We start from the raw sequence: 27,809 nt of genomic DNA on the forward strand, positions 1-27,809 counted from the left end.
ATAAGCCGTGGTCAGAACGGGACTACCAGTTTACCGAGCTAGAAGGACAACACATATTGATATAGAGAACCAGCAAGAAAATGTATATTTACAAACATATTGTAGTTCTAATTGTCTTCGCGACATTTTTGGTTGATCGAACGCTTACTGATACTTCCACAAGTGGTGTATTACCAGGGATCCCTCAAACCAACAGTGGTACTGAAAACACAACTTCCGGTGCCACTTATGGACCAATACCAGGGATCCCTAATACCAACAATGGTACTGAAAACACAACTTCCAGTGCCACAAATGGACCAATACCGAACACCAACGTAGTCAGCAACTTCACAACAGCAGCAGGAAACCAGCTTCCTAAATATTGGCAAGATTTTCAAAGCTTTCTTCAAAATCCAAAATATCTAAATGTAATTGAGAAACAAATCGGAGATTTCATTAAATCTAACAATGTGTCGTTTCCTATCTCTATCATGACCCCTGAAAATCTACAAAAAGTCCTCCAGTTACTAGGACCAGGTTCTGGCTCCACCAACCTACAAGGACTTTCTCAGTATGCGGGATTGCTCGGGAACATCTCAAACGAAATCCGGAATGTCACTGAGGAATTGGAACAAAACATTGGTCCTCAGTGCTACAGCCACTTACAATTTCTTGTCTCGGAACTCATGAAAAGGGAACAATGGGCGATAAAAAGTAAGTTAACTATTTAAGTGTCTTGATATTATATTTACGTATGACATAGTCATTTTTTTCAAAAGCCCGCAAAGATGTGTAGACACTAACAAACTAGGTACGCAAAAAGGAATGGAAAAGTGTATTGCGGGATTTTAAAATGATCTGACACATGAATGATTTGATTGAAGTGATAGATACAACACAAATAATGTGTTTTTGTCTATATACAGAATGGCTCGATTTAAGTGATAGACACATAAACAATGGTTTAATTGTAGTGATAGATACTAAAACAATGGTTTGATTGTAGTGATAGGTACTAAAACAATGGTTTAATTGTAGTGGTAGATGCAGCAGGTAAAATTCCGTCGGGACTTCTTGATGGTAACGTGGCGTGGACTGGTTCCTTTGACGAGTGTCTGGCGGTGAATGCCGGGAAGTTTGATGGAAAATATTGCACAGCGTCTCTTCCACTCACAGACTTATTGGTTCGTTAGTTTATTCATACATTCATGCTTCTTTCATTCAATCTACTAATAATTAATCCACCTACCGAAGGAAATATCTCAGTCCTACGAAAGTATGACATCTATGAACAGTGATGCATAGCGTCCTTCTTACCAACTGCATGTTCTATCAAATGAATTTGGCTACATCCTCGGAACTTTTTTTTTAATTTCCAGTATAAGTTTTCACCATTAAGATATCTGGTCTAAGAATTAATTCTACTAAATCTCAGGTGATATGGATAGGAAGTAGGAAATATAGTGAAGAAACGTTTTTGCCTGAAGTAAATCTGTTGTGGAGACAACACAATTTCACTTTCTTAGGGATAGAATTTTCTGTTGATCTGGATAAAATTCCTAAAATGAATTTTGACAAAAAAATTGTAAAACTTAAATCTGTTATTAACTTATGGAAAAGAAGGAATTTGACACCATTAGGTAAGATTAATATTATTAAATCTCTGTTGATTTCACAACTTAACTATTTGTTCATTACTTTGCCAAATCCTTCAGAAAAGATGATTGCCCAGTTAAATTCTCTGATTCTAATTTTTTATGGAATAGTAAATGTGATAAAATAAAAAAAAGATCTTGTTATTCAAGACTATATTGATTGGGGTTTAAAGATGATTGATGTTCATTCTTTTATTGACTCTCTGAAGTTAGGTTTGGTAAGAAGATTATTTCACTCACCTGGTAAGTGGAAATTAATTTTAAATACATATGTTGATTTTAGAAAACTATGTAACTGTGGAAAGGAATATATTGATTTGTGTAGATCCAATTGTAAAAACTTTTTTTTGGAGGGATGTGTTTAAATCATTTTAAAAATAGTCTTAATAATTCAGATTCTATTAGGCTTCCAAAACCAGACTCAATTTTAAAATCACCCATCTGGTATAATAATGATATCAAGGTAAACAACAAGTATGTTTTTTATCAAAACTGGTTTGATGTGGGCATATTAACAATAAATGATTTAATTAAAGATTCAGATAATTTAGCTTTTCTTTCTTTTGGAGAGTTCAGACATAATTTTCGAACTATAAACACAAATTTTCTCCAATACCATGGACTAGTTTCAGCTATCAAACGCTTTTTGAAGAGTGAAAAGGGTTCAAAAGATTTTTACAAATGTCTTATTGCGCCAATATCCATACGTACTGGAACAAGAAAATGGAACCAAGAATTCATTATTGATCAAAATAAATGGGCCAAAATATTCAAACTTCCTTTTATAGTTACCAAAAGTTCTAAATTACAGTGGTTCCAAGTGAGAATTATACACCATATTTTGGTAACAAACACTTTCATTTTTAAAATAAACTTAAGTCCTAGTATTTTATGTAACTTATGTTGTATGGAGCGTGAAACAATAGTGCATTGCTTATGGGAATGCCAAGAGGTTCAGTCACTATTACAGAGATTTGAAGCACTACTTTATATACTTTTAATTCCGTTTGCTTACAATAAAGAATCCTTCCTGTTTGGTATAGTATCACAGTACTGCAGTAATGTTGATAACGAAATTTTAATTCTTATCAAGCATTATATTTATAAAACTAGATGTCTCAGCATCTCTTTAAATCTTAATGAGCTTATTAATGTCATCAAAGATCATTTTTTTATTCAACAATATATAAATTACAGTAAAAGTGAGAAAATTAAAAGGCAATTTGAACTCAATTGGAAGAAATGGAAACCTGTCCTAGATCTAAATGCGTGTTAATATGTAAATGATATAAGTAAATGTGAGGCTTGTGGTTCAAGCTTAAAATAATCGTGATGAAGATGATGTTTTTTGTGTGATGATAAAGATGATGATGTTTTATTGTGATGAAAAAAATGATAATAATTTAAGTATGGATGATGATATCATGATAGATGATGATGATTAAGTGTGACTCTTTTGATGATGATGATGATGATGATGATGATGATGATGAATGGATGGTGATGAGGGTGATGATGATGATGATGATGATGATGATGATGATGATGATGTTTGATGATGATATGAGGATGATGATGATGATGATGATGATGATGATGATGATGATGATGTGTAGTTACTGTGGGTGTAAGTGTGAGAATGTGTGTGCATATATGTTTCAAATGTTTTGTATTTATGAAAAAAATCTTGAAAAAAATTTAAAAATTTAAAAAAAAAAAATTTCACCATTAGGGAACAGCCAGTCCTATTCCGGGAGGCATCACGGTAAGAATGGGGATTTGTATTCCTGACAGCTGCACTTCAATTGAATCGCAAAAGGTGGTGAATATCTGTAAGTATAACATTCTACAACGTTATACATATATATCAAATGCCATGCTCTACAGAAATACCGATTGTCGGTATATATAGTGGTATACCGATTGTCGGTATATATAGTGGTATACCGATTGTCGGTATATAGAGTGGTATACCAATTGTCGATATATCTAGTGGTATACCGATTGTCGGTATATAGAGTGGTATACCGACAATCGGTATATATAGTGGTATACCGATTGTCGGTATCTATAGTGGTATACCGATTGTCGGTATCTATAGTGGTATACCGATTGTCGGTATATAGAGTGGTATACCGATTTCGGTATCTATAGTGGTATACCGATTGTCAGTATCTATAGTGGTATACCGATTGTCGGTATATATAGTGGTATACCGATTGTCGGTATATAGAGTGGTATACCAATTGTCGATATATATAGTGGTATACCGATTGTCGGTATATAGAGTGGTATACCGATTGTCGGTATCTATAGTGGTATACCGATTGTCGGTATATATAGTGGTATACCGATTGTCGGTATATATAGTGGTATACCGATTGTCGATATATATAGTGGTATACCGATTGTCGGTATATATTGTGGTATACCGATTGTCGATATATATAGTGGTATACCGATTGTCGATATATATAGTGGTATACCGATTGTCGGTATATAGAGTGGTATACCGATAGTCGATATATATAGTGGTATACCGATTGTCGGTATCTATAGTGGTATACCGATTGTCGGTATCTATAGTGGTATACCGATTGTCGGTATATATAGTGGTATACCGATTGTCGGTATATATAGTGGTATACCGATTGTCGATATATAGAGTGGTATACCGATTGTCGGTATATAGAGTGGTATACCGATTGTCGGTATATAGAGTGGTATACCGATTGTCGGTATCTATAGTGGTATACCGATTGTCGGTATATAGAGTGGTATACCGATTGTCGGTATCTATAGTGGTATACCGATTGTCGATATATATAGTGGTATACCGATTGTCGGTATATATAGTGGTATACCGATTGTAGGTATATATAGTGGTATACCGATTGTCGGTATATAGAGTGGTATACCGATTGTCGATATATATAGTGGTATACCGATTGTCGGTATTTATAGTAGTATACCGATTGTCGGTATATAGAGTGGTATACTGATTGTCGGTATATATAGTGGTATACCGATTGTCGGTATATGTAGTGGTATACCGATTGTCGGTATATGTAGTGGTATACCGATTGTCGGTATATATAGTGGTATACCAATTGTCGATATATATAGTGGTATACCGATTGTCGGTATATATAGTGGTATACCGATTGTCGGTATTTATAGTGGTATACCGATTGTCGGTATATAGAGTGGTATACCGATTGTCGGTATATATAGTGGTATACCGATTGTAGGTATATATAGTGGTATACCGATTGTCGGTATATATAGTGGTATACCGATTGTTGGTATATATAGTGGTATACCGATTGTAGGTATATATAGTGGTATACCGATTGTCGGTATATATAGTGGTATACCGATTGTCGGTATATATAGTGGTATACCGATTGTCGGTATATATAGTGGTATACCGATTGTCGGTATATATAGTGGTATACCGATTGTCGGTAACAATAGTGGTATACCGATCGCGGTATCTGTAGTGGTATACCGATTGTCGGTATAGTGGTATACCAATTGTCGTGATCTATATCGGTATATCTGTTGTCGGTATTTATAAATGGTATACCGGTCCATTATCTATATTGGTAGATCGATTGTCATGATCTATAATGTTATTCCGATTTTATTATCTGTGATTGTATGTAGATTGCTGTGATCGACAGTGGTAATTCAGTTTGGGTTGTAATTCAAAGTAAAGTTAAATACACGTAGATGTGTCTATACGTATTTTACCTTATACGCTGTCATCCTTTTCGCAGTGTTAAGAATGGTGCCACTTGGACAGTCTAAACTCCAGGCATCCTCAGTGGAATGTTCAGAAGATCTGGAGTATGACGCCGTTGGTATAGCAGGATTGTAAGTATGACGGCAGTGGATATCGTAACGTTACGTCAATATGATGTATTGGCTAGATTCAGTGTATGACGTCATTACTGTGACGCTAGCATGATGTCACGACGATAGCATATACTGAATATAAGGATGACGTCAAAGTTTCCATCACTCAATCATATCAACCTTGTAGTAAAAGCTTTGATCAGTTCTGAATAATGTATATCCAGTCAATTATCAACTCAAATTAATCGATATATAGCAATATTTCAGGAAGTATCTTGTAATAATAGGACAATGTGTGACTCGTCAGAATTAATGAGAAACGTTCGATTTTTACATGAACACTGTCATGCTATATAGCTTCTGATTTGTACTTAAAGAAGAACGATCAACAATTGTTTGGTCTATATTGGTACTTGGTGAAATGTGTGACACTGTCCTTATACTGTTTCTGATTACAGTACAGTGTATATTATGTACAGTACAGTGTGTGATGTGTACAGTATATTTTGTGGTGTGTATAGTACAATGTGTGTGGTGTGTACAGTACAATGTGTAGTGTGTACATTACAATGTGTGGTGTGTACATTACAATGTGTGGTGTGTACAGTACAATGTGTGGTGTGTACATTACAATGTGTGGTGTGTACAGTACAATGTGTGGTGTGTACAGTACAATGTGTGGTGTGTACAGTACAGTGTGTGATGTGTACAGTATAGTGTGTGGTGTGTACAGTACAGTGTGTGGTGTGTACAGTACAATGTGTGGTGTGTACATTACAATGTGTGGTGTGTACAGTACAATGTGTGGTGTATACAGTACAGTGTGGGGTGTGTACAGTACAGTGTGGGGTGTGTACAGTACAGTGTGTGGTGTGTACAGTACAACGTCTGGTGTATACAGTACAATGTGGGGTGTGTACAGTACAGTGTGTGGTGTATACAGTACAGTGTGGGGTGTGTACAGTACAGTGTGTGATGTGTACATTACAGTTTGTGTTGAATACAGTTGAGTACAGGGTTTTGTTTTGTATAGTACGGTTTGGGGTGTGAACAGTACAATGTGTGGTGTGTATAGTATAGTTTGTGGTGTGCACAGTACAATGTGTGGTGTGCACAGTACAATGTGTGGTGTGTACAGTACAGTGTTGGGTGTGTACAGTACTGTGTGTGATGTGTACAATACAGTGTGTAATGTGTACAATTTAGTTTGTAGTATGTAAGTGTTTGGTGTGTACAGTAAAGTGTCTGGTGTGTACAGTACAGCGTGTGATATTTATAGTACAGTGTGTGGTGTATACAGTACAATGTGTGTTGTGTACAGTACAGTGTGTAGTGTGTACAGTATAGTGTGAGATGTGTACAGTACAGTGTGTGGTGTGTACAGTACAGTGTGTGGTGTGTACAGTATAGAGTGTTGTGTTTACAGTACAGTGTGTGGTGTGTACAGTACAGTGTATGATGTGTAAAGTGCAGTGTGTGTTGTATACAGTAGAGTACAGGGTTTCGTTTTGTACAGTACAGTGTGTGGTGTGTACAGTACAATGTGTGTTGTGTACAGTATAGAGTGTTATGTTTACAGTACAGTCTGTGGTGTGTACAGTAAACTGTCTGGTGTGTACAGTACAGTGTGTGGTGTGTACAGTAAAGTGTCTGGTGTGTACAGTACAGTGTGTGGTGTGTACAGTACAATGTGTGTTATGTACAGTACAGTGTGTGGTGTTTACAGTACAGAGTGTGGTGTTTACAGTACAGTGTATGTGTGTACAGTACAGTGTGTGGTGTGTACGGTACGATGAGTGGTGTGTACAGTACAGTGTGTGATGTGTACATTACAGTGTGTGTTGTATAAAGTAGAGTACAGGGTGTTGTTTTGTATAGTACGGTTTGGGGTGTGTACAGTATATTTTGTGGTGTGTACAGTATATTTTGTGGTGTGTACAGTACAATGTGTGGTGTGTACAGTATAGTTTGTGGTGTGTACAGTACAGTGTGTGGTGTGTATAGTATAGTTTGTGGTGTGCACAGTACAATGTGTGGTGTGCACAGTACAATGTGTGGTGTGTACAGTACAGTGTTGGGTGTGTACAGTACTGTGTGTGATGTGTACAATACAGTGTGTAATGTGTACAATTTAGTTTGTAGTATGTACAGTATAGTGTTTGGTGTGTACAGTAAAGTGTCTGGTGTGTACAGTACAGCGTGTGGTATTTATAGTACAGTGTGTGGTGTATACAGTACAATGTGTGTTGTGTACAGTACAGTGTGTGGTGTGTACAGTATAGTGTGAGATGTGTACAGTACAGTGTGTGGTGTGTACAGTACAGTGTGTGGTGTGTACAGTATAGAGTGTTGTGTTTACAGTACAGTGTGTGGTGTGTACAGTACAGTGTATGATGTGTAAAGTGCAGTGTGTGTTGTATACAGTAGAGTACAGGGTTTCGTTTTGTACAGTACAGTGTGTGGTGTGTACAGTACAATGTGTGTTGTGTACAGTATAGAGTGTTATGTTTACAGTACAGTCTGTGGTGTGTACAGTAAACTGTCTGGTGTGTACAGTACAGTGTGTGGTGTGTACAGTAAAGTGTCTGGTGTGTACAGTACAGTGTGTGGTGTGTACAGTACAATGTGTGTTATGTACAGTACAGTGTGTGGTGTTTACAGTACAGAGTGTGGTGTTTACAGTACAGTGTATGGTGTGTACAGTACAGTGTGTGGTGTGTACGGTACGATGAGTGGTGTGTACAGTACAGTGTGTGATGTGTACATTACAGTGTGTGTTGTATAAAGTAGAGTACAGGGTGTTGTTTTGTATAGTACGGTTTGGGGTATGTACAGTATATTTTGTGGTGTGTACAGTATATTTTGTGGTGTGTACAGTACAATGTGTGGTGTGTACAGTATAGTTTATGGTGTGTACAGTATAGTGGGTGGTGTGTACAGTACAGTGTATGATGTGTAAAGTGCAGTGTGTGTTGTATACAGTAGAGTACAGGGTTTCGTTTTGTACAGTACAGTGTGTGATGTGTACAGTACAATGTGTGATGTGTACAGTACAGTGTGTGATGTGTACAGTACAGTGTGTGGTGTGTACAGTACAGTGTGTGGTATACATCAGATTACAGGGTTTTGTTTTGAACAGTACAGTGAGTGGTGTGTACAGTACAATTTGTAGTGTGTAAAGTACAATGTGTGGTGTGTACGTTACAATGTGTGGTGTGTACGTTACAATGTGTGGTGTGTACGTTACAATGTGTGGTGTGTACGTTACAATGTGTGATGTGTACAGTACAGTGTGTGGTATACATCAGATTACAGGGTTTTGTTTATTACAGTGTGGGTTGTGTACATTCCAGCGTGCTGTCTGATTATTGTCATCACCCTGTTTCTATTTACAGTACAGTGTTTGGAGTGTTTATTGCTCTGATGGCCCTGTCGACTTTATTCGACTTACTGTACAATCATTATCAGAAACAGTCTCGTGAGACGACCCCGAAAGAGAATGGAGTTGCATCCGAGAACAAATACCATGTGAACGGAGATCTGGAAGAGAAACCTAAAAAAACAAAACAACAAGGTATTCATTGCTGTCTGGAAACGACTAATTACAACATGTTACTCGCGGTAATTCGAAACAGATCACACACTTCTGTTTTATAACAGGATACACACCATTACAACAACAGGGTACACACCACTATTACTACAGGGTACACAATACCATTACAACAGGTTACATACACTATTACAACAGGTACACAACACTATTACAACAGGGTACACAACACTATTACAACAGGGTACACACCACTACTACAACAGGGTACACAATACCATTACAACAGGGTACATACACTATTACAACAGGATACACACCACTATTACAACAGGGTACACACCACTACTACAACAGGTACACAACACTATTACAACAGGGTACACAACACTATTACAACAGGGTACACACCACTACTACAACAGGGTACACACCACTATTACAACAGGGTACACACCATTATTACTACAGGGTACACACCACTATTACAACAGGATACACAACACTATTACAACAGGGTACACAACACTATTACAACAGGATACACAACACTATTACAACAGGATACACACCACTATTACAACAGGATACACACCACTACTACAACAGGATACACACCACTATTACAACAGTGTACACAACACTATTACAACAGGATACACACCACTATTACAACAGGGTACACAATACCATTACAACAGTGTACACACCACTACTACAACAGGGTACACACCACTACTACAACAGGGTACACACCACTACTACAACAGGGTACACACCACTATTACAACAGTGTACACAACACCATTACAACAGTGTACACAACACTACTACAACAGGGTACACACCACTACTACAACAGGGTACACACCACTATTACAACAGTGTACACAACACTACTACAACAGGGTACACACCACTACTACAACAGGGTACACACCACTATTACAACAGGATATACACCACTACTACAACAGTGTACACAATACCATTACAACAGTGTACACAACACTACTACAACAGGGTACACACCACTACTACAACAGGGTACACACCACTACTACAACAGGGTACACACCACTATTACTACAGGGTACACACCACTATTACAACAGGGTACACACCACTATTACAACAGGGTACACACCACTATTACAACAGGGTACACACCACTATTACAACAGGGTACACACCACTACTACAACAGGATACACACCACTATTACAACAGGGTACACACCACTACTACAACAGGGTACACATCACTACTACAACAGGGTACACACCACTACTACAACAGGGTACACACCACTACTACAACAGGATACACACCACTACTACAACAGGATATACACCACTATTACAACAGTGTACACAACACCATTACAACAGGGTACACACCATTACAACAACAGGGTACACACCACTACTACAACAGGATATACACCACTATTAAAACGGTGTTCACAACACCATTGCAACAATGTACACACCACTACTACAACAGGGTACACACCACTATTACAACAGGGTACACACCACTACTACAACAGGATACACACCACTATTACAACAGGGTACACACCACTATTACAACAGGATACACACCACTTTTACAACAGGATACACACCACTACTACAACAGGATACACACCACTACTACAACAGGATACACACCACTACTACAACAGGATACACACCACTATTACAACAGGGTACACACTACTCTTACAACAGGATACACACCACTATTACAACAGGGTACACAACACTATTACAACAGGGTACACACCACTACTACAACAGGGTACACACCACTATTACAACAGGGTACACACCACTATTACAACAGGGTACACACCACTACTACAACAGGGTACACACCACTATTACAACAGGGTACACAACACTATTACAACAGGGTACACACCACTATTACAACAGAGTACACAACACTATTGCAACAGCGTATCACCACTATTATAACAGGGTACACACCACTATTACAACAGGGTACATACACTATTACAACAGGGTACACACCACTATTACAACAGGGTACACACCACTATTACAACAGGGTACACACCACTATTACAACAGGGTACACACCACTACTACAACAGGGTACACACCACTATTACAACAGGGTACATACACTATTACAACAGGGTACACACCACTATTACAACAGGGTACACACCACTATTACAACAGGGTACACACCACTACTACAACAGGGTACACACCACTATTACAACAGGGTACACAACACTATTACAACAGGGTACACACCACTATTACAACAGAGTACACAACACTATTGCAACAGCGTATCACCACTATTATAACAGGGTACACACCACTATTACAACAGGGTACATACACTATTACTACAGGGTACACACCACTATTACAACAGGGTACACAACACTATTACAACAGGGTACACACCACTCTTACAACAGGGTACACACCACTATTAAAACAGAGTACAAAACAATATTACAACAGGGTACATACACTATTACTACAGGGTACACACCACTATTACAACAGGGTACACATCACTATTACAACAGGGTACACATCACTATTACAACAGGGTACACACCATTATTACAACAGGGTACACAACACTACTACAACAGGGTACACACCACTATTACAACAGGGTACACACCATTATTACTACAGGGTACACACCACTATTACAACAGGATACACAACACTATTACAACAGGGTACACAACACTATTACAACAGGATACACAACACTATTACAACAGGATACACACCACTATTACAACAGGATACACACCACTACTACAACAGGATACACACCACTATTACAACAGTGTACACAACACTATTACAACAGGGTACACACCACTATTACAACAGGGTACACACCACTATTACAACAGGATACACATCACTATTACAACAGGGTACACACCACTATTACAACAGGGTACACAACACTATTACAACAGGGTACACACCACTACTACAACAGAGTACACAACACTATTACAACAGGGTACACACCACTATTACAACAGGGTACACACCACTACTACAACAGGGTACACACCACTATTACAACAGGGTACACAACACTATTACAACAGGGTACACACCACTATTACAACAGAGTACACAACGCTATTACAACAGGGTACACAACACTATTACAACAGGGTACACACCACTATTACAACAGGGTACACAACACTATTACAACAGGGTACACACCACTATTACAACAGGGTACACAACACTATTACAACAGGGTAAACACCACTCTTACAACAGGGTACACACCACTATTACAACAGAGTACACAACGCTATTGCAACAGCGTATCACCACTATTATAACAGGGTACACACCACTATTACAACAGGGTACATACACTATTACTACAGGGTACACACCACTATTACAACAGGGTACACATCACTATTACAACAGGGTACACATCACTATTACAACAGGGTACACACCACTATTACAACCGGATACACACCACTACTACAACAGGGTACACACCACTATTACAACAGGGTACATACACTGTAACGTGTGATCGATCTCACATATTTTGAGGAACATAGACATTTATCGCAGAGTTGAAAGTTTTGAAATATTTCTTTTGAATAATAAGTTTAAAGTGTATCTTTATCTTACATTTTCTGTTATCAATGTTTCAGATTGAAGTGATTCATTTCGAATAGCTCATATCATTTTCTTTAATAATGAAGGTATACTACCGAGACTGGCCTCGTCGTTTTCGGTGTACACAAATATCCGAAAGTTGATGAACACAGAACAAGCAAGTGGCGCCCTAAGTGCCGTCAACGGAATTCGATTTCTGAGTATTTCCTGGGTGGTTCTAGGACATACCTTTGGGTTTGGTCAGTCCGCTATGCGTAAGTAACGAGAATGTTTAGATTTTAATCATGACAACACTGATATTTTGAAAATGGTGAAGATTTGAACTGATATTTTGTCATTAAATTGGAAGTCCATCACACATTTTCTAAAAATTGCATTTAAAAATTTAAATAAAATGTACGGAATTGCCGTATAGATAACTAGTCAGAAGGACAGAATCGTCGTGTAGATGACCAGTCAGAGGGACAGAATCGTCGTGTAGATGACCAGTCAGGACAGAATCGTCGTGTAGATGACCAGTCCGAGGGACAAAATCGTCGTGTAGATTGCCAGTCAGAGGGACAGAATCGTCGTGTAGATGACCAGTCAGAGGGACAGAATCTTCGTGTAGATGACCAGTCAGGACAGAATCTTCGTGTAGATGACCAGTCAGAGGGACAGAATCGTCGTGTAGATGACCAGTCAGAGGGACAGAATCGTCGTGTATATGACCAGTCAGGACAGAATCGTCGTGTAGATGACCAGTCAGAGGGACAAAATCGTCGTGTAGATTGCCAGTCAGAGGGACAGAATCGTCGTGTAGATGACCAGTCAGAGGGACAGAATCGTCGTGTAGATGACCAGTCAGAGGGACAGAATCGTCGTGTAGATGACAAGTCAGAGGGACAGAATCGTCGTGTAGATGACCAGTCAGAGGGACAGAATCGTCGTGTAGATGACCAGTCCGAGGAACAGAATTATTTCAGTAGGAAGCATGCATACATCAATTGGAACAAATATTGAATGTTAACCTTGACAACAGTTGATGCTACACAATAGTATTGTCAAACTATCCCATGTACTTGATTCTTATTGTTGTTACAGATTTTAATAATGATAAATAGCACGTTTTATCCTTTACCCGTACATGACAACTACTAGTGTCTTCAACGTTCAACAGTTTCGAAGCGCATAACTTTGCACACAGCCATCATTAGCACAAAGCTTATACATATAGAGTTGAATTTTCAGTCATGCAGCCCTTGCCTCCCAGCACTTGCATTGTAGAGGTGAGCGCCAAGACAACCTTCCTCGTCAACGTTATGTCTGGTACTACCCCACCCTACCTTGGGCTCCTTATAAAATACATTGAACCAGCATGCATAGCATGAATTTCACACCTACCTGAGTTGATTGAGACACCCTATAGTCCCCTATACTTGCCAAACCAGTTTTCTAAACTCACGTGGGTGACAACACCTGCACTACACGTGTATGAATGACCTGTCACAGTTGAGTAACCTCAATAGTACACATTGTAGTAAGGAGTATCCTGACAAATAGTATAATTACATCAATATGTTGTTGATTCAGAAAACAAGACATTCGTTCCGGACTTCCTCGGCAACTGGACATCAATAGCTCTAGCAAATGGTCTACTGTCTGTCGATTCCTTCTTCACTCTCAGGTATGTATTGTTTACGGCATAAAGTGTCACTGTCTTCTATCACAGGTACGTATTGTTTACGTCATTAAGTGTCACTGTCTTCTATCACAGGTACGTATTGTTTACGGCATAAAGTGTCACTGTCTTCTATCACAGGTATGTATTGTTTACGGCATAAAGTGTCACTGTCTTCTATCACAGGTACGTATTGTTTACGGCATAAAGTGTCACTGTCTTCTATCACAGGTACGTATTGTTTACGTCATCAAGTGTCACTGTCTTCTATCACAGGTACGTATTGTTTACGTCATCAAGGCTCACTGTCTTCTATCTCAGGTACGTATTGTTTATATGACGCATGGACCGTTGTGTTTTATGTAATGTCATAGTACTGGTTTATTATATGACGTATGGACTGTTATGTATTGTGTAATGTCATAGTACTGGTTTATTATATGACGTATGGACTGTTATGTATTGTGTAATGTCATAGTACTGGTTTATTATATGACGTATGGACCGTTATGTATTGTGTACTGTCATAGTACTGGTTTATTATATGACGTATGGACCGTTATGTATTGTGTAATGTCATAGTACTGGTTTATTATATGACGTATGGACCGTTATGTATTGTGTAATGTCATAGTACTGGTTAAGTATATGACGTATGGACCGTTATGTATTGTGTAATGTCATAGTACTGGTTTATTATATGACGTATGGACCGTTATGTATTGTGTAATGTCATAGTACTGGTTTATTATATGACGTATGGACCGTTATGTATTGTGTACTGTCATAGTACTGGTTTATTATATGACGTATGGACCGTTGTGTATTGTGTAATGTCATAGTACTGGTTTATTATATGACGTATGGACCGTTATGTATTGTGTAATGTCATAGTACTGGTTTATTATATGACGTATGGACCGTTATGTATTGTGTACTGTCATAGTACTGGTTTATTATATGACGTATGGACCGTTATGTATTGTGTAATGTCATAGTACTGGTTTATTATATGACGTATGGACCGTTATGTATTGTGTACTGTCATAGTACTGGTTTATTATATGACGTATGGACCGTTATGTATTGTGTAATGTCATAGTACTGGTTTATTATATGACGTATGGACCGTTATGTATTGTGTAATGTCATAGTACTGGTTTATTATATGACGTATGGACCGTTATGTATTGTGTAATGTCATAGTACTGGTTTATTATATGACGTATGGACCGTTATGTATTGTGTAATGTCATAGTACTGGTTTAGTATATGACGTATGGACCGTTATGTATTGTGTAATGTCATAGTACTGGTTTATCATATGACGTATGGACTGTTATGTATTGTGTAATGTCATAGTACTGGTTTATTATATGACGTATGGACCGTTATGTATTGTGTAATGTCATAGTACTGGTTTATTATATGACGTATGGACCGTTATGTATTGTGTACTGTCATAGTACTGGTTTATTATATGACGTATGGACCGTTATGTATTGTGTAATGTCATAGTACTGGTTTAGTATATGACGTATGGACCGTTATGTATTGTGTAATGTCATAGTACTGGTTTATTATATGACGTATGGACTGTTATGTATTGTGTAATGTCATAGTACTGGTTTATTATATGACGTATGGACCGTTATGTATTGTGTACTGTCATAGTACTGGTTTATTATATGACGTATGGACTGTTATGTATTGTGTACTGTCATAGTACTGGTTTATTATATGACGTATGGACCGTTATGTATTGTGTAATGTCATAGTACTGGTTTATTATATGACGTATGGACCGTTATGTATTGTGTACTGTCATAGTACTGGTTTATTATATGACGTATGGACCGTTATGTATTGTGTAATGTCATAGTACTGGTTTATTATATGACGTATGGACCGTTATGTATTGTGTACTGTCATAGTACTGGTTTATTATATGACGTATGGACCGTTATGTATTGTGTAATGTCATAGTACTGTTTTATTATATGACGTATGGACTGTTATGTATTGTGTACTGTCATAGTACTGGTTTATTATATGACGTATGGACTGTTATGTATTGTGTAATGTCATAGTACTGGTTTATTATATGACGTATGGACCGTTGTGTATTGTGTAATGTCATAGTACTGGTTTATTATATGACCTATGAACCGTTACGTACATGTATTGATACCATGAAAGGTTAACACCAGAACAATACGCCGACGTTCTATTGTTAACAGTGGACTTCTGGTGTCCTACCTGTTCATGAAGGAGATGAAAAGAGAGAAGGGGCGTATCAACTGGTTCATGTTCTACTTCCACCGAATCTGGAGGTAGGTTGTCGCCTTGCTGTGGCCATCTAACCCTTATCATGGTAGCTTTCTGTTATTCCTCTTTATTGCAATAGTTCCTTTTTGACCTTACTAGTTTGGCTAATGAAGGATTTTACTTTAGTGTTTATGTAATATAGAATTTACATCAGTTAAGTTCGATAATTTTATATTCCATGAGCCTTATATATTTCACATTTTTACCAATATATTCTCAATTTGGCCAATATATTTCACATCTAGACCCATATATTTAGATTTGGACTAATTTATTCACATTTGGACTAATTTATTCACATTTGGACTAATTTATTCACATCTGGACCAGTATATTCACATTTGGACCAATTTATTCACATTTTGGCCAATATATTCAAATTTGAACCAATATATTCAAATTTGGACCCATATATTTACATTTGGGCCAATATATTCACATTTTGGCCAACATATTTCACATATGGACCAATATTTTTATATTTGGACTTATTTATTCACATTTGGACCAATACATTCACATTTGTGCCAATATATTCACATCATGACCAATATGTTCACATCTGGGCCAAAAGGTAAATCTTTTTAAGTTTACTGGTCCTAAACCACTAAATGGATTTTAATGAAATTTGGTCTCGAGAATTATAAATAAATAATCAAGTGACACCTTGGGGCGGGAGAAAGGGGACCCAATAGGGGAAATACGAAAGAAAAACAAAAAACAAAAAAAACAAGCGAACAAAAAGCTTAAAGACATATTTTCTCTTTGAAGAACGACTGACAGGATTTTGCCCTCCTGTAGTTTTAACCATTGTTGGGAGAGGCAATCAAAAAGTAGGAAAATATTTGAAATACAACTTAATTTACGGCATTTGGCAATAATTTCTGAAATATCAAGATGAGCGATGCAGGCCCTTTGGGCCTCGTATCATATAATACTTTTATTGTTTTACTGACGGCGCCAGACTTACCCCTGCCTATATGCTGGTGATGTTTCTGGATATGTCGCTCTTTCGCTATCTTGGAGATGGACCTTTCTTTTCAAAAGATGGTCCGGATGGAAAGTTTTGCCGTAAGAATTGGTGGACGAATATCCTATATATCAACAATCTCGTCAATTCCAAGGAGATGGTACGCCAAATATCACACAATAAACACTACAGTTATAGCCGCAGTCACACAATCGTCGTAATAATGGTATATAAAACCGCCTGATAATCACACTTACAAAACGGTCTGAATATCACAACACCGCACAGACACACACTTACAAAACAGTCTTAATATCACAATACAGACACACACTTACAACACAGTCTTAATATCACAATACAGACACACACTTACAACACAGTCTAAACATCACAACACAGCACAGACACACACTTACAAAACAGTCTTAATATCACAATACAGACACACACTTACAACACAGTCTTAATATCACAACACAGCACAGACACACACTTACAACACAGTCTTAATACCACAATACAGACACACACTTACAACACAGTCTTAATATCACAATACAGACACACACTTACAAAACAGTCTTAATATCACAATACAGACACACACTTACAACACAGTCTTAATATCACAACACCGCACAGACACACACTTACAACACAGTCTTAATATCACAACACCGCACAGACACACACTTACAACACAGTCTTAATATCACAATACAGACACACACTTACAAAACAGTCTTAATATCACAATACAGACACACACTTACAACACAGTCTTAATATCACAACACCGCACAGACACACACTTACAAAACAGTCTTAATATCACAATACAGACACACACTTACAACACAGTCTTAATATCACAATACAGACACACACTTACAACACAGTCTTAATATCACAATACAGACACACACTTACAAAACAGTCTAAATATCACAATACAGACACACACTTACAACACGGTCTTAATATCACAATACAGACACACACTTACAACACAGTCTTAATATCACAACACAGCACAGACACACACTTACAAAACAGTCTTAATATCACAACACAGCACAGATTCACACTTTCAAAACAGCCTAAATATCCCAACACAACACAGACACACACTTACAAAACAGTCTTAATATCACAATACAGACACACACTTACAAAACAGTCTTAATATCACAATACAGACACACACTTACAACACAGTCTTAATATCACAATACAGACACACACTTACAACACGGTCTTAATATCACAATACAGACACACACTTACAAAACAGTCTAAATATCACAATACAGACACACACTTACAACACGGTCTTAATATCACAATACAGACACACTTACAACACAGTCTTAATATCACAATACAGACACACTTACAACACAGTCTTAATATCACAACACAGCACAGACACACACTTACAACACAGTCTTAATATCACAATACAGACACACTTACAAAACAGTCTTAATATCACAATACAGACACACACTTACAAAACAGTCTTAATATCATAATACAGACACACACTTACAAAACAGTCTTAATATCACAATACAGACACACACTTACAAAACAGTCTTAATATCACAATACAGACACACACTTACAAAACAGTCTTAATATCACAATACAGACACACACTTACAAAACAGTCTTAATATCACAATACAGACACACACTTACAAAACGGTCTAAAAATCACAACACAGCACAGATTCACACTTTCAAAACAGCCTAATATACCAACACAACACAGACACATACTTGCAAAACAGTCTTAATATCCCAACACAACACCGATACACATTTACAAAACAGTCTAAATATTATTGTTTTACCATTGTGTTACCAATGTTTCATTAATGTTTTACTACCGTGGAATCATTGTTGTATCACTGTTGTATCAAGGTGGTATCGCTGTGGTATCACTGTGGTATCACTGTGTTATTACTGTGGTATCACTGTGGTATCACTGTGTTATTACTGTGGTATCACTGTGTTATTACTGTGGTATCACTGTGTTATTACTGTGGTATCACTGTGTTATTACTGTGGTATCACTGTGGTATCACTGTGTTATTACTTTGGTATCACTGTGGTATCACTGTGTTATTACTGTGGTATCACTGTGTTATTACTGTGGTATCACTGTGGTATCACTGTGTTATTACTGTGGTATCACTGTGGTATCACTGTGGTATCACCGTGGTATCACTGTGTTATTACTGTGGTATCACTGTGTTATTACTGTGGTATCACTGTGTTATTACTGTGGTATCACTGTGTTATTACTGTGGTATCACTGTGTTATTACTGTGGTATCACTGTGGTATCACTGTGTTATTACTGTGGTATCACTGTAGTATCACTCTGGTATCACTGTGGTATCACTGTGGTATCACTGTGGTACCACTGTAGTATCACTCTGGTATCACTCTGGTATCACTGTAGTATCACTCTGGTATCACTCTGGTATCACTGTGTTATTACTGTGGTATCACTGTAGTATCACTGTGTTATTACTGTGGTATCACAACAGAGTCAGCCAACAGAGGGACACAGTTTTTTCCCATGGGTATGTCAGTCAGCCAACAGAGGGACACAGTCTGTTCCCATGGATATGTCAGTCAGGCAACAGAGGGACACAGTTTTTCCCCATGGGTATGTCAGTCAGCCGACAGAGGACACAGTTTGTCCCCAGGGGTATGTCAGTTGGCAAACAGAGGGGCACATTCTGTTTCCATGTGTATGTCCGTCAGCCATCAGAGAACGCAATTTGTTTCCATGGGTATGTCAGTCAGCCATCAGAGAACGCAATTTGTTTCCATGGGTATGTCAGTCAGCCAACAGAGGGACGCAATTTGTTTCCATGGGTATGTCAGTTAGACAGCAGAGGACACAGTTTGTTCCCATGGGTGTGTCAGTCAGCCAACAGAGGGACACAGTTTGTTCCCATGGGTATGTCAGTCAGCCAACAGAGGGACACAGTTTGCTAACATGGGTATGTCAGTCAGCCAACAGAGGGGCACAGTTTGTTCCCATGGGTATGTCAGTCAGCCAACAGAGGGGCACAGTTTGTTCCTATGGGTATGTCAGTCAGCCAACAGAGGGACACAGTTTGCTAACATGGGTATTTCAGTCAGCCAACAGAGGGGCACAGTTTGTTCCCATGGGTATGTCAGTCAGCCAACAGAGGGGCACAGTTTGTTCCCATGGGTATGTCAGTCAGCCAACAGAGGGGCACAGTCTGTTCCCATGGGTATGTCAGTCAGCCAACAGAGATACACTGTCTGTTCCCATGGGTATGTCAGTCAGCCAACAGAGGAGTACAGTCTGTTCCCATGGATATGTCAGTCAGCCAACAGAGGGGCACAGTCTGTTCCCTTGGGTATGTCAGTCAGCCAACAGAGGGGCACAGCCTGTTCCCATGGATATGTCAGTCAGCCAACAGAGGGGCACAGCCTGTTCCCATGGATATGTCAGTCAGCCAACAGAGGGGCACAGCCTGTTCCCATGGATATGTCAGTCAGCCAACAGAGGAGTACAGTCTGTTCCCATGGATATGTCAGTCAGCCAACAGAGGGACACAGCCTGTTCCCTTGGGTATGTCAGTCAGTCAACAGAGGGGCACAGCCTGTTCCCATGGATATGTCAGTCAGCCAACAGAGGGACACAGTTTGCTACCATGGGTATGTCAGTCAGCCAACAGAGGGACACAGTCTGTTCTATGGGTATGTCAGTCAGTCAGCCAACAGAGGGACACAGCCTGTTCCCATGAGTATGTCAGTCAACCAACAGAGGGGCACAACCTGTTCCCATGGGTATGTCAGTCAGTCAGCCAACAGAGGGGCACAGCCTGTTCCCATGGGTATGTCAGTCAACCAACAGAGGGGCACAGTTTGTCCCCATAGGTATGTCAGTCAGCCAACAGAGGGGCACAGTTTGTTCCCATAGGTTAGTCAGTCAGCCAACAGAGGGGCACAGCCTGTTCCCATAGGTATGTCAGTCAACCAACAGAGGAGCACAGCCTGTTCCCATGGGTATTTCAGTCAGCCAACAGAGGGACACAGCCTGTTCCCATAGGTATGTCGGTGTTTGCCTTTCATGGAACAGGAAAACATTCATTGCATGGGAGCGGATGCGTTTCTTGGGTTTGGAATGGGGGATGTGTAAAGAGAAGGGAAATCAAACGTTTGATGTAAAAACGAAAAATTCAGGAGTGGATGTTCAAGATAAATCAAAAGAATTTTGCAAGATCCACATCTATGAATTACTGAAGTAAACAGCGTCCGAATAAATACCATAAATAGATTGAGAAGTAGGTACAAGAACTTCGTTTATCGAAAATCCGTGGGAATGTTAGGTTGTACATATAAACATTTGTTTGCAGTGTTTCGGTTGGTCGTGGTATCTGGCCAATGACATGCAGTTTTACGTTGTGAGCCCTCTCCTTCTGGTGCCTCTTTATTTGTAAGTATATATTCCTCACTAATACCACTTACACACATGATGACAGTATTGTGTAAGCTTTCACTTCTCTAGATGAAACTTAATAGAGTTTAGATTAATTACAACCTTGCATATCTATAGTGAGGTTATTTACACTATTTATTATTTCTTTGCCCTATTTGACATTCTTCGGCACAAGGATACATAAATAGTAGTTACAGAAGCGTCACTCATTAACTCGGTAGTGGCTGTGATACACACAAATCTATTTACACGGTTCATATTCAAAGGCGTGGTATGTCGTACATTCCACATTATTTGTCTGTGATGTTTTAAAAAAAGCATATCTTTTTTTAATATGTCATATATTATTACATATTAAAGAGTTGTACAAAACGCACATACGCTTATTGTAGGTTATTAATAAAAGGCCAAGACAAGGGTATTATCTGGAATGTATTATTAATGCGTCAGTTGATGATCTGTCATCAGTATTTATCTATTTATTTTGGTCTCACATAGCTTTTTCAACCAGTTTATACATTCCTTTTTAAGAAAATATGTTTGCACAGATTGCTCGTGCGATCCTGATTTAAAACATTTATGTTATTTGACCTATTATTTCACATGATTGTAAAACTTTATCTTGCAGCCATTCGCTTCTTTAACAATACTTTTTACGTGAATCTGATGTTTCAGCTCCAAGAAGATTGGTCTTGCAGTAAACTTTTTGACTCTGTTGGGGATCGCCATATTGACAGGGGTGGTGTCCAGCTATTATGATCTACTACCTACAATAATATCAACCGATATTACCGCCATGTATGTATAGTTGAATATATAAATATTAGATATATGTATAATATTGTTTAAAAGACAATTTGTCACTGTGATCATGTCAGAGTATAGGGCTGACCATCACTTCGTCATTGAAACATTCTTTTTAAAGAACGATGTGGCACAGTGCTATAAAAAATCGACAAGGAGATATAAGATAGTCTGGATTGATTTGGCGAGAAAATGTGACGACGATAATTTTGAACACCTAACTACATGTAGTAGCATGATGTTGTCGACCTGCGAAGCTGATCAATGTTAATAGTACTATTACAGTAGTCATCTCTGTAACGTTAAATGAAAAGCTTCATTTTAATGCCGATAACTCTATATTATTCTGGTGTTTGTTACTGGTTATTTGAATTAGTATCAATATTGTTAATAATAATGACTTCTTATGTTAAATTCAGAATTTATATTGAAAATCAATGGTATCATAATGTTTCACATCGGACGAAGTGACCTACTTTTGTTATACAACCCAACATCTTATACAGTCAGGGCAGCGTTTTCAAAAATGGTAAAAAAAACCACTTATTGACTTCATTAAAGTAAATAAAAGGAATTGTTAACCCTTCGTCTAAGAGAAATATCGCCTTTCAAAGGTTAGCGATTCCTTGTTTTAACCTAAATATCGTCAATAATCATACGGTCAGGGAAGGCTTTTTACAAATGGTATACAATTATTGGCATTATTAAGGTCTCCATCAGGTAAAAGTCCCTCCTGAAGCGTATGGTACTAGTAAATCGTAGCTTTGTCCGATTTCAATGGCACGGATATTATACAATTATTTCCGGTAGAGTGAAATATCACCTTTCAAATTCCTTGTATTAACCTAAAAAAGTCAATAACTGTTTTTTATATATGATACAAGGTTTTGCTCTTGTTAATCATGAATCTAACCAAGCGCTGAAGTAATTAATCTATCAGAAAATCATATTGGTTTGAAAATTAACACGTCTAATCACACAAAAACATCACAAATATTACAGAGTTATAAATGTATTAAATTGAAATAAAAGGCTTTCGTTTTACCGTCAGTACTCAAATGATATAGGCTAGTGATTCACTGGAGGGGCAATGGCAGTGGGATTTTCAAAGTAAGCGTCAGGTAGCAGACCACAATAGGATCGTCTGACTATGGCTGATTTGTATGCAAATAACTCCTATACAGTATACGGTATGCAAAACATGTATACTATGATTGATGTATTCATTATGGATTAGCATTATCCTGGCTTAACACACTAGAGTAAAATTTGAGACGTAGCAGACGAGGTAAGATAGCAGAAAAACTTAATGAGGAAAATATGTCAAGGCAAGATTAATTCTGTCTTTCGGATAGAGATGTTTAATTTCAAATAGGTTTCAGAAAAAAGATTTATTTTTATAGATTACAAATATGAATACTTTAATACAGATAATATGTAGGGTTAACTGGCTATGTTTACAACTAGAACAGGTGCCTAAGATTTCGGAATAGTGCATTTTTACTGTATACTGCTACCACATTTTCCCATACAATCATCCTTGAATATCTTTACCGGAGTCTCCTTGGCGGTTTGGATGATATTCTATGTGTATGTTTACAATTATATTTTATAGGTCAGTGTCCGAAATACAGCCAAAATGTGTCCTATCATGTCCGGCAGTACTTTCATCTATTTTTTATATAAAGGTTATAAACCAATAATCGACAAATCTCTTTTGTGATTGGTCAAAAGTTCTGAAATCTCAGGAACCTATTACTATTCATAACGAAGGTTAAAAGTTAATCTCTCATGCAAAGTTCGCCAGTTTCAGGTTAATTTTTCATTTTGTGAAGACCTGTTGGAGAGGTCTCCACCAATCAGAGAACGGCAAAATTCTGGTCCCAAGCGAAACGGTAGCAATAATTTAAAAGATAAATATAGTGTACAATTACTTTATTTCAGGGGAAGTACTACTCATTACTTTTACGACTACTACGTAGTTCCTTGGTGTCGCATGGGGACCTTATATCGTTGGCATAGTAACCGGGTACATCATCTACCGGACTGATGGCAAATTCAAAATACCAAAGGTTAGTTTATGGATAATACCAACGCATATATCAAAATACCAAATGTTAGTGTATGGATAATGCCAACGCATATATCAAAATACCAAAGGTGGGTGTATGGATATACCGACAGTCAGTTCAAATTACCAAAGGATGGGTTTACAGATAGTTCAAAATACCAAAGGTGGGTCAATGGATATACTAACGCCTAGTAAAGCATACCAAAGGTGGTTGTATGGATATAGTAACGCCTATATCAAAGTACCAAAGGTGGGTTTATGGATAGACCAATGGCTGGTACAATAGCAATGACATTTTCTGTAAGATTCTAAACTTTTGTTTTGTTTTGTTAAATATCCTTGGGAAGGTATGTTGGGAGAAAGGTTATTTTGCCAATTTGTTTACTTTGTTGTTACAGGCGATCAACTTGTTGATATGGGTTGCTATGGCGATTACCGCTTGTGTTGTGGTGTACGGAATATCCGGTCCGGTGACCGGAAACCAGTGGGACAATGGCGTGGCCGCGCTTTATAACGCCGTTCACCGCTCTGTATGGGGCATGTGTTTGTGCTGGGTTATCTTCGCCTGTGTCACCGGCAATGGAGGTACGTTTTAAGGGCTTATTCAATTGCTATTATGTCTTAAACCTTAATATGTTACGAAAAAATAGCATCATTCTCAACCCCCATTACGGAGGTATATATATATATATATATTATAAATGTAACGTGAAAATAATGCAAAAACAACAGGAGAATTGTCAATCAATGCATGTCACCGGTCTTAAGTGTTATATTGCAGTTAGATATAACTTTTCAACTTTAGGTGGTGTTATTTAACCCCGAAGGCATGAAACAATCACATGATTCAATATGCATTGGTTTTCGGAGATTATAGCTCACAAAACGTTGTTAGCATGTGGTTTTTGTGATAATTGATTTTGCTATAAAAAATTGTATCAATTTATTGCTTTAAAATGATAAAACGTGCTAATTTTTTGTTATGCTTTGTAATAAACTGTGATAGTTCCACACATGTCCCCCCTTGTTAGTTTTGCGTACTGATTGCGGTATTTCACTTTAGGTAAAATCCTTACACCCTAAGTGATACTCCGGTTGACACAAAACAGGTCAATTCATCCTTCGAATAGGGTTTATATTGTGCTAGAAACAGGTAAAAAGAAAATAAATACGTTATGCAACATGCACTCGTTGTGTTACCTATATAAATTACATAATAGGGTATTTAATTGATTGTTATGTTATGGGAGCGTTAAGGAGACATTGTATAGGTAGAGTTTACTCAAGTAATTGTTGAGATATTGTTTATTCGTCCCCCTCGGTGGACTCAGCTATTTTATATTACAACCTAATGTTTTCCTTGGTCTCGTTAACGACAGCTGTTCGTCCCCCTCGGTAGACTCAGCTATTGTATATTACAACCTAATGTTTTCATAGGTATCGTTAACGACTTTCTGTCGTGGAAGCTGTTCGTCCCCCTCGGTAGACTGAACTATTGTATATTACAACCTAATGTTTTCCTAGGTATCGTTAACGACTTTCTGTCGTGGAAGCTGTTCGTCCCCCTCGGTAGACTGAACTATTTTATATTACAACCTAATGTTTTCCTAGGTCTCGTTAACGACTTTCTGTCGTGGAAGCTGTTCGTCCCCCTCGGTAGACTCAGCTATTGTATCTACTTGACCCACGTACTCGTCATTTACTACTACTTACAAACACTGCGGCAGCCATTTTACGCCACTACTCTGGAATTCGTAAGTACATACTTGGCCTTCAGGTATACCAGGATAACCTACCTATTTAGTATAGTACTTGTATGCCAAACTTGACTTAAACCAGGTAATACCCAATTAGGTTAATCAATTAACAGGGGAGAACGCTACAGTTCGCAATGTTTATAACTGTGAGAATATTTGTGTATTGGTGTACAATACCTAAACGTATGATTTAAGTCCTTGGAATTTCGTACCTTCAAGTTATATTCCATTTGAAACGAAAGATTTGTTTAAAAAATTTAATAATATATGACGCAAATTGTACATTAAATTCAAATAAGTTGTAATATATCTGATTTAATGCATTGCTTCTTAGATCAATATTGACTTGCTATGTTTACATGTTGTTATCTACAATAGCGTACGTTGTGTTTCAGACTTTCACGTTCCTTGGGACATTAATGCTGTCCATTCTGACGGCCATCGCCGCCTCGCTGGCCTTCGAGATTCCAATGATGTCGCTAGAGAAAATCATCTTCCGACGAGGAAAACAATAATACGACTAGAATAGATATAGGATGTATATAGTTCAGTTTGTTGTCTTCGTATGAAAACTGTTGTTATACAGTAGGTCACAGAAAAATAATGTTGAAAAAATACAGGAACGTTCAAAAGCAAGAAATAACTCGGTAATTTGGTTTTCCCCTGTACACATTCCCCTTACAAATCTTGATTGCGATTAAGCAATAACCAAATCTAAAACTGATCTTCAAAATATTGATTCTGAGCTAAAATTAAAGATTGCAGTAGTCATATCATTATTGTTGCAGCGGTCCGATCGAATTACCTGGGTGTACATGGATTTATGCCGTCTATATTATGTATTTTTCATTATATCCTTTCTGCATTATTGTCGATAACAATGGCCTGTCGGATGAAACAGACATATATCCTGCTATACTATATTGCTCTATGAATGCTGAAATTAGAATAGTGTCGTTTGAAATAAATGCACATACATGTGTGTATAATA

General features: G+C 37.9%; 1 protein-coding gene across 1 annotated transcript; it reads left to right on the forward strand.

The window, feature by feature from the left end:
* Positions 1 to 18: 18 nt before the first annotated feature.
* LOC117323200 (nose resistant to fluoxetine protein 6-like) lies at positions 19 to 27,809 on the forward strand. Its single transcript, XM_033878259.1, is given in 16 exon segments — positions 19 to 696; positions 1,021 to 1,166; positions 3,370 to 3,469; positions 5,420 to 5,516; positions 8,894 to 9,072; positions 12,818 to 12,985; positions 14,304 to 14,397; positions 16,632 to 16,724; positions 17,684 to 17,849; positions 22,104 to 22,183; positions 22,862 to 22,984; positions 24,935 to 24,989; positions 24,991 to 25,062; positions 25,460 to 25,646; positions 26,673 to 26,815; positions 27,214 to 27,809. Coding segments are annotated over 16 exon segments (2,439 nt in total). The 5' UTR covers positions 19 to 80; the 3' UTR covers positions 27,334 to 27,809.

Source organism: Pecten maximus, chromosome 1 (genome assembly GCF_902652985.1).
Source record: "Pecten maximus chromosome 1, xPecMax1.1, whole genome shotgun sequence".
Taxonomy (NCBI): domain Eukaryota; kingdom Metazoa; phylum Mollusca; class Bivalvia; order Pectinida; family Pectinidae; genus Pecten; species Pecten maximus.